Genomic DNA, 9,173 nt, shown 5'->3' on the forward strand with positions numbered 1-9,173 from the left:
AAAAAAAAAAAAAAAAAAAAAAAAGAAAGGAAAAGAAAAAGCCACCTGTACTGCAGACGGGGTGTCTTAAACAGCAGAACTTAACTTTCTCATGATTCTGGAGCATAAGAAGTTAAAGATCAAGGCCTGGCATGGTGGCTTATGCCTGTAATTTCAGGCGAGGCAGGCGGATCATGAGGTCAGGAGTTCGAGACCAGCCTGGACAACATAGTGAAACCTCGTCTCTACTAAAAATGTTTTAAAAATTAGCTGGGCATAGTGACAGGTGCCTGTAATTCCAGATACTCAGGAGGCTGAGGTAGGAGAATTGCTTGAACTTGGGAGGTGGAAGTTGCAGTGAGCCAAGATCGTGCCACTGCACTCCAACACCGGGTTACAGTGCAAGATTATGTCTCAGAAAAAAAAAAAGAAAAAAAAGAAAAAGAAAAAGAAATTCAAGATCAAGGTATCAGCAGGTCTGCTTTCTTCTGAGGGCCTCTCTTCCTGGCTTTTTAATTTACTAGCTTACTAATACTAATTGGGGTACAACATACCCATAGATGCAATTGATTAGACAGTAATTTCCTTAGATGCTGAAACAAAAAAATAGCTCCCAGTCTTTGCAGAGAGGCTGTTTTTATTTTTATTTTATATAGAGACAGGTTTTCACTATGTTGCCCAGCCTCCTGGGCTCAAGTTATCCACCCACCTCAGCTTCCAAAGTGCTGGGCTTACAGGCGTGAGTCACCATGCTGGGCTTATTTTATTTTTATTTACTTATTTGAGACACAGTCTTGCTTTATCATCCAGATTGGCATGCAGTGGCATGATCTTGACTCACCACAACCTCTGCCTCCCAGTCTCCAGCATTTCTCCTGCTTCAGCCTCCTGTGTAGCTGGGACTACAGGTGTACACCACTATGCCCTGCTAAATTTTTTTTTTACATTTTTTTGTAGAGATGGGGCTTCACCATGTTTCCCAGGCTGGTCTTGAACTCTTGGGCTCAAGTGATCCACCTGCCTTGGCTTCTCAAACTGCTGGGATTAGAGCTGTCAGCCACTGCACCCAGCAGAGGCCCTGTTTTTATACAGGTGTACATCTTCAATACTCAGCTAGGCAGTTTACAACCCTGCCTTAGCCTTTTCATTTTGCTTGTACAAAGCTTCAGGGTTGGCCAGATGGGAAAGTTTAAAGCCTTCTCAAGTCTTTCCTGAGTATGTGCATAGCTCTGGTCATGTTCATGGTCTTCTAGATTCTCAGGAATATATTGGAACTTTTCAAGGCCCTTATTCTTCCAAAGCTTCTCATTCTCCAGCCTTTTCTCTTAAGCTTCTTGGGCAGTCTGTTGTTTGCTCAGCTGTTATCCATTACTTCAGGCAGCAATGGCAAACACATTTACTTATAAATATTGTGGAAATATGTCCCCTGGTTAATGGCTTTAGCATTGGGACAAGGTGAGGGCAAGCCTTTTGAGTTGGTCTTCTGGGAGCCGTCAGACAAATACGACCAAATATTTCTTTATTTATAGTAATAATTACTATTCTATAAAAATGAGGTCTCTTCTACTGGTTCTAAGAATGTTGGCTGTTATTTCGAAGGATATCCCTGAGCTGAGGAGCCGGGGATGGGCCTAGGGTAAGTTAAAATGCCAGATTGTTTGCTGTTCTTAGAGATTCAGCCTATTTTTCTTAAGTGTTCCTGGGTTGCTGTAAGCTTTTGGTTAGTTTCCAGAGTTCTGAAAGAGCTAATACTGAGAGTTTTTGTTAGTTTTTTTCATAGTCAATATGGAGCAGTGAACTTTTGGAGTTTCTTACTCCACTATTTTCCTGTGTAGTTTTAGTAGATTATTTTTATTTTTTGTGCAGTGGTGTTTCTCAGCTCACTGCAATCTCCTCCTCTGGGGTTCAAGTAATTCTTCTGCCTCAGCCACTTGAGTATCTGGGATTACCGATGCCTGCCACCAGACCCTGCTAATTTTTGTATTTTTGGTAGAGACGGGGTTTCACCAAGTTGGCCAGGCTGGTCTTGAACTTTTGACCTCAGTTGATCCGCCCACCTTGGCCTCCCAAAGTGCTGGGATAACAGGCATGAGCCACGACGCCTGACCTTAGTAGTTATTTTCTTAAAGATGAATATATAATATCTTTCTGTGTGCTTATTTACCTTCTGCATTTCGTTGTTAATGAACATTAGTTCTTTTTCATTTTCCAAAAAATTGAGTTTGTGATATTTTTCTAAACAATTGAATTGTAGACTATCTCTGTAACTGCAATGCCAAATCAGCATCATGTCTGACACACAGTAGGTGGTGAATTCAGTTTAATGAATGACAGATAGCCAGACTTAGGTATACGTAGGTTGAAAAAAAGGGGCCAGTGGTGAGAAAGAGATTAAACATACAGAAAGGAGATTTGGAATGTCATTGAAACAGTGTCTTAAGGTCTGCCAAAGAGGATGGGATTCAGCTTACATGAGGAGTCAGTTGTAAAAATAAAGAAGTGACATGTGTACATCTCAGGTTGGCATGGAAATGTGAGAAGATGAAGGAATCGGTACTAAGGGCAATAGCTGCTTCTTCCTCTTCTTTTTTCCCTGCAAAGTAGGGTGGTGTTGCAGAATGTAGGGAGAAAAAAAGAAAAGGAACAGAGTCTTTAGGATAGTGGCAAAGACTTGGAATGATTATTTTGGGGAATGAGAAAGAACCCTGATCACAAAAAGATAAAGGAATTGCCAAGCGTGGCTAACAACTGGTTGAAATTGCAAAGTGTAGTGAGTGGCCTGGAGTGGTCGAGCGAGTTTTTTTCTTTCTTCCAGCCAGAGGCGGACTCCAGACTTTCGAATCTGAGGGGATTTAAAAAAGGTTGATATTGGCTGGGGAGCTTTTTGGGTTGGGGGCTTGCTGTACAGATGTGTTACAGAAAGGCGCACAATGAAAGGAAATTCATCTTAGAAAGAAGGGATATGTCCCAGAGAGGGCGATGTTGCTATGGGTATTTAAAATGATAGCCCGTGAATAGGTAAGCAAAGAAGGTGCTAGGCTAGGGTATCTCTCCACTCCACGGAAGTTTGTACGACTGCGAGGCGGAGGCAGGGAGGACCAAGCTCTCACCGGTGTGGCGTGGCTGTACCAGCTCTTACAAAATCTAGAAGGTGACAGAGCTAGCCTACAAGGAGTCGCCTTTAGTGGAGAGGGCTGAGGTCTCCGCAGTGACGGGGGTGGCAGTGAGACCCCTTAATTTTCAACTACAGGCCAGTCTCAGGTGGCCCAAAGGCGCTGAATCTAAGGTGGAGTCTCCCCTTCCGCTGGAAGCTGGAGGCGGCCTGACCCGGAAGTTTCTTTGCCATCCCGGAAGCAGAGCTGGGCAGCGGAGGCGCCGCCGCGGAGCCGCCATAGAGCCACCGCCCCCTCGCCGCTTTGCCGCTGCGTTGGGAAACCTGGACCGCTGCGGCGCCAGGTTGCCCTCATGATCCCGGGCGGGCGGCGGCGGCGGCGGCGGCAGAGGCGGCGGGAGGATGACCTCTTACAGGGAGCGGAGTGGCGACCTGGCTCGTTTCTACACTGTCACTGAGCCCCAGCGACACCCGAGGGGCTACACAGTATATAAGGTCACCGCCCGGGTGAGTGCCGGTGTCGGGCTGGGATAGGAGCTTGGATTGGGACCTGAGGGTTTGGGGTGGGGACCCTGGTGTGAGGGTACCTGACTGGCCCAGAGCTGAGGGTAGGACTGGGTGCTGCGCCTAGTGGCGGGACTTGCGTGTCGGAGGTAGGGATTTCTCGGTTAGTGGCTGAGTGTGGTATGCCCGGGGCTTCACTGTAGTAGGTCGTGGTAGAGTCCTCTTTCTGGGGGTGGGGCAGTCAGTGGTTGATGGTTTTAAATTGATGACTCAGTTCCCATCCCGTTTGGACTTTACTGAGTTGGCAATTTGCAGAAGTGGTTTTGCTTGCTCCAGGAGGATAATGCACATTTTAAAAATGTTAATTTATGTATTGTTTGGCTTATGTAATAGAAGTTATTTTTTCTCTTGACCTTTATTTAGTATCAGATTTGCTCTGAGAAGGACAGACTCTTGGGAACGATGTCAGTGTTAGGCCATCAACCGAGGAGCTGGGGATCTGGGCTTTGTGAAACCCTTGAGTTTTTCATGGTTTTCAGTAGGAGACGTGAGAAAAATCTGCTGTGGGTGGCTTGTGTGAGCTACCACGAGGGCATATTTTAAAGTTGGGAGGCTCCTTTACATCAACTAACTGGTCCAACTTTTGGTACCACTTTATGTTTCATTGCTTTTGTCTTGAGTTTTAGAGAGTCTGCATCTTCAATTACATAAGTATGTATGTATGTGACGTATGTATGCATGAATATGTGTGTATAGTAGGCATTTTGCACATATCACCCAATTTAATTCTCGTTTTAATGATGAGGAAACAGATTAAAGGAAGTTTAGTAAATTGCCCAACTTTACATTGCAAGGCAGTAGCAGATCTGTCTGGGATCTGAAACCAGTTTTGCCTAACTCCAAGTTATATAACTTTATCATTATTAATTTTTAAAGAAGATAGGTACAGATTAAGAAAGAATAGTCCAATATACATTTGGAGAATGTAGTAATCGTGTCAAGTAGGTTTTGAGAAGAATCTTAAAGGTTAAGTAGATTTAGATCAGGTTGGGGCATGGGAGTGGCACGTGGTGTGTGGAAATGGTGCACAATTCAGATAAATGTGAGGAGGGATGGATGAACATGTCTGTTGAAAGATAATGAGAAGACCCGGCCTGCTCTTGGCGATTGCTGTACTGAGAATAGAGGGAAGTTTGTTGCTCCCTGTTTGCACATAAGGTTGTTATATGGGGGGAGTGTTAATTTCAGGTTGTGTAAGAAATTTTGTGAGATTAAGGGGCCCTTATTATACCACTCTTGAAACCTTTGTAGTCATGGGGCCCTTCAAAAATCTAGACTTAGTTTCCTAACATGTAGGGTATGGAATCAGAACAGTTTTCAACATACTTAATATTTTGTTCACAGCATCCTACTTATCCCTTAATTTAACAAGATAGTTATATTGAATTAATCTAGTTGGATGTTTATGTCCCTTAGTGGATTCAGAGCAGTTCTCTATCATTGGCATTTGTTTCTGCTTATATTAACTAATAGATATAAGAACATACATGTGCATGGCACACAGTGCCTGAAAACCATTGTTGAATGTTTTCCTCTTCATTGTACTCAGCACACCCAATAAATGTTTAGATCCAGGTACTAAATAATCTGAGGGACATATGCCTGAATAAAGCATGGATCTTCCTTTCAAGGATACTTATAGTAGAAGAGAGTTTACTATACTTAAACAAGTGTAATATAACACACCAAGTTCCACCGGATATTACAGAAAAGAGCTGTGGGAAGACAGTTTGCTTCTGGACCAAGAAATCAGGGAATATGTTCCAATCAAGATAGGTGAAAGAGGAAGAATCCAGAGAAGAGGGTATAAAAAGGTAGACAGTTGAAGGCGAAGAGTCCTTAAAGACCTGGAGGTATGAATGTGTGTGGAACTTGAATAGGAAGCACTGAGTATAATTACTTGTATTGTTTCTTTACAAAAGGAAAAGTTAACCAGATTCAGGTCTTTTTTTTTTTTTTTTTTTTTTGAGACAGAGTCTTGCTGTGTTGCCAGGCTGGAGTGCAGTGTTATGATCTCAGCTCACTGCAACCTCTGCCTCCCAAGTTCAAGTGGTTCTCCTGCCTCAGCCTCCTGAGTAGCTGGGACTACGAGCGCGTACCACCATGCCCAGCTAATTTTTGTATTTTTGGTACAGACGGGGTTGGCCAGGATGGTCTCAATCTGTTGACTTCGTGATCTGCCCTCCTCGGCCTCCTGAAGTGTTGGGATTACAGGCATGAGCCACTGCGCCTAGCCAGATCTCCCACCTTCCTCCAGATGTAGTCTCGTTCTGTCGCCCAGACTGCAGTGGTATGATCTTGGCTCACTGCAACCTCGCCTCCCAGGTTCAAGCAATTCTCCTGTCTCACCCTCTCACATAGCTGGGATTACAGGTGCCTGCCACTACACCTCGATAATTTATCTGTTTTTAGTAGAGAGGAGGCTTTGCCATGTTGGCCAGTCTGGTCTCAAGCTCCTGACCTCAGGAGATCCAGCTGCCTTCGCCTCCCAAAGTGCTGGGATTACAGGTGTGAGCCACCGCTCCTGGCCAAATTCAGATCTTAAATATCTGAAGCTGTGACTTATTTACTGAACTAAATATTAACAGTATAAACTAGATGATAAAGTAACACATTGCCTTAGAACTAACCAAATTTACATACATGCATGTTACATATTGCTGTGGCTATTTGAACTTGAAAATTGCGTACACTGCCTTTTTTCTCCCTGTAAATGTTTGTCTTCATTTATTGCTCATGTTACAGATTTTGTTTTTAAAATATAAGGTCTGAGTCAACATGGAAACATACTTTTAAAATTACGGTGTTTAGTATTATAAAATATTTTTTGAAAGTTAAGAAGAAAAACACCTTTTCTCAGGATAATTAACCAGGTAAATAGTGTTCTCCTGAGAGAACTTCAGGAGATAAAATTAGGAATGTCTTCTGTGTGTTTTCTGCTGCTGATTTACTTCTAGCTTCAAGGAACAATTTTCTATATTTTTGATCCTTGCAGGGTTATTTCTGTAGCAGTAGAGTTTTAATCATTGGAAGTACCAGTGTTAACTTTTGGATAGCAAAAGGACTTTTTCATCTTCTTAAATCTCCTTTATGCTTTTTTGCATTTCTCTGAAACCTGGTAAGCTTAGATGATTTTGAGGTCAGTTACAAGCATGTTAACAGATTCCACAGTTAAACTCTGTGTTGTTTCTTAATTTCTATCTAGAATAAGTACCTGTATTCAGAATTGGAAAATTCTTTCATACATTCTCTTTGATTCTTTAGCTGAAGGAGACACAAGTATAAAAGAACTGTCAGCAGTATTTTCAGTTATGTCATCATGCTAAGTTTACAAAATTCTCATATTGTAATACAGATTTCGCAGCAACAGTAGGTGTATGGCAGTTCTTGCCTGTATTCTTTCCATCAGTATAAAAAGTATGTTTTTATTTTCAAAAGACAGTGCTGCCTTATAACTTATTTTGTTTATATATAGTCATAATTTATATACAGTAAGATTCACCCATTTTAAGTGTCTTATTTAATGAGTTTTGACAAATGTATACAGTTGTGTAACTATACCATGTTCATCCCTGCACAAGTTCCCTCATGCTCCTTTACAGTCAGTCACTCCTCCTCAACCCCTATCCCTAGGCAACCACTGCTTTGCTTTGTGTCATTATAGATTGGATTGCATTTTGTAGAATTTTGTATACAAGGAATCATATAGTATGCACTTTTCTTTTGGTCTGACTTCTTCTATTAAGTATGATTATTTGAGATTTATCCATGTTTTCATGTGTTTCATTCCCTTTTATTGCTGACTCATATTCCATTGTATGGTTATACTACATTTTATCTATTCACCTGTTGATGGATATTTGGGTTGTTTCCAGTTTTTGGGTATTATGAATACAGCTATTGTGAACACTCACATACAAATCTTTGTATGGACATATGGTTTTATTTCTCTTGATACCATACTGCTTTGTTTACTGTAGCTTTAATGTTCTTTCTCAAAATTGTTTTAGCTATTCTAGATTGTTTGCATTTGCATATAAAATTTAGAATCAGCTTGTCTGGTTTCTACAAAAATGCCTGCCCAGATTTAGATTGGGATTATATTGAGAATGTAGATCAATTTCAGAAGAATTGATGTCTTAAAAATATTGTCTTCTGATCCATGAACATACATATCTCCCCATTTATTTAGCTCTTCAGTTTGAGCAGTGCTTTGTAATTCTCAGAGTATAGTCTTGAATATATTTATTTTTATTTATTGATCTTTTTTAGAGATGGGGTTTTAATTGTGTCATCCAGGCTTGAGTGCAGTGGCACAATCATAGCTTACTGCAGGTTGAATTCTTGGTCTCAAGTGTTACTCCCTCCTCAGCCTTTTGCCTACCTGGGATTATAGGCACAAGCTACCCCATTGACTTTGCACATATTTAAAGTTGTTTGGGTTTATTTTCAAACTATGAGAATGTATAAATCCCCATTTTTATACGTAGCTAATGTTTGTTGAGTAATAACAGCTAACACTTACATGGTGCTTACTATGAGTCAAGAACTTTATATTAAATTAGCACATTTGGGCCGGGCACAGTGGTTTATGTCTGTGATCCCAGCAGTGTGGGAGGCCGAGGCAGGGCATCACAAGGTCAGGAGTTCGAGACTAACCTGGCCAATATGGTGAAACCCCATCTCTACTAAAAATATCAAAATTATCTGGGCATGGTGGCAGGTGCCTGTAGTTCCAGCTACTCAGGATGCTGAGGCAGGAGAATCGCTTGAACCCGGGAGGTGGAGGTTGCAGTGAGCTGAGATCATGCCACTGTACTCTAGCCTGGGCGACAGAGCTAGACTCTGTCTCAAAACAAAACAAAAACAAAAACAAAAACACATTTGTCACAGCAGCCCAGTGAATAGGTACCATTATCATTTTCACGTTTTCCATGAGGAAATTGAGGCACAGACACGTTTAGTAACTTGTCCAGGGTCATATAGCCAGTGAGTCTACATTTGAACCCAGGTAGACTGGTCACAATCACAGTGCTTTTAATCCCAGTCCTGTGCTGCTGGATACCTGTATTATAAAACACTTTTTGTTAGGTGCTGTGAGTGTACATATGGGGACACCGATGTGTCCTCATAAGGGCATTACTGTATTTTGGCAAAAGTGATGGATACATGAATAATAAGTGACTGTGATAATGTGAACAAAGGTGAGTAAGGGAATTAATGGGAAGTACTGAGCTTGACTTAAGTCTGAAAATTACCATTTCCAAAGCTTCAAATTGAAACACTGTTTATATTGCTTGGAGGGAACCTGTCCTCAATTCCTGACCATATTCTTGATTAGCCTGCTTGTGCCTAGGAAAGGAATTATTTGTAGTTTCCAAATTAGGCTAGAACATTACATTCTTTCATATCTCTCATTTAGTTGCTATTTCGTCTGTCTAGAATACTCTTTTTTGTTTTGGCAATCCCTGTTCATCTCAAGTGTCAGCTATGCCCTGTGTTCTCCAGGAAGCGTTTT

At 41.6% G+C, this 9,173-nt stretch overlaps 1 protein-coding gene across 13 annotated transcripts in view; it reads left to right on the forward strand.

Moving 5' to 3' along the window:
* Positions 1-3,322: 3,322 nt before the first annotated feature.
* Positions 3,323-9,173, forward strand: part of RPS6KC1 (ribosomal protein S6 kinase C1) — a 207,454-nt gene continuing 201,603 nt past the window's right edge. For 9 of the 13 annotated variants that reach the window (XM_017547521.2, XM_037745383.1, XM_017547512.2 and 6 more), the window contains exon 1: positions 3,324-3,598. Coding sequence is in view for 4 of the 13 variants with exons in the window: in XM_017547512.2 (XP_017403001.1) it covers positions 3,494-3,598 (105 nt within the window). In the remaining 9 variants the exon portion in view is untranslated. Of the gene's footprint in view, positions 3,599-9,173 lie in introns of all 13 variants that reach the window. The other 4 variants (XM_017547526.2, XM_037745381.1, XM_017547520.2 and 1 more) reach the window with 2 other exon arrangements.

This window comes from Cebus imitator, unplaced genomic scaffold, assembly GCF_001604975.1.
Source record: "Cebus imitator isolate Cc_AM_T3 unplaced genomic scaffold, Cebus_imitator-1.0 Scaffold198, whole genome shotgun sequence".
In the NCBI taxonomy this organism is placed as follows: Eukaryota; Metazoa; Chordata; class Mammalia; order Primates; family Cebidae; genus Cebus; species Cebus imitator.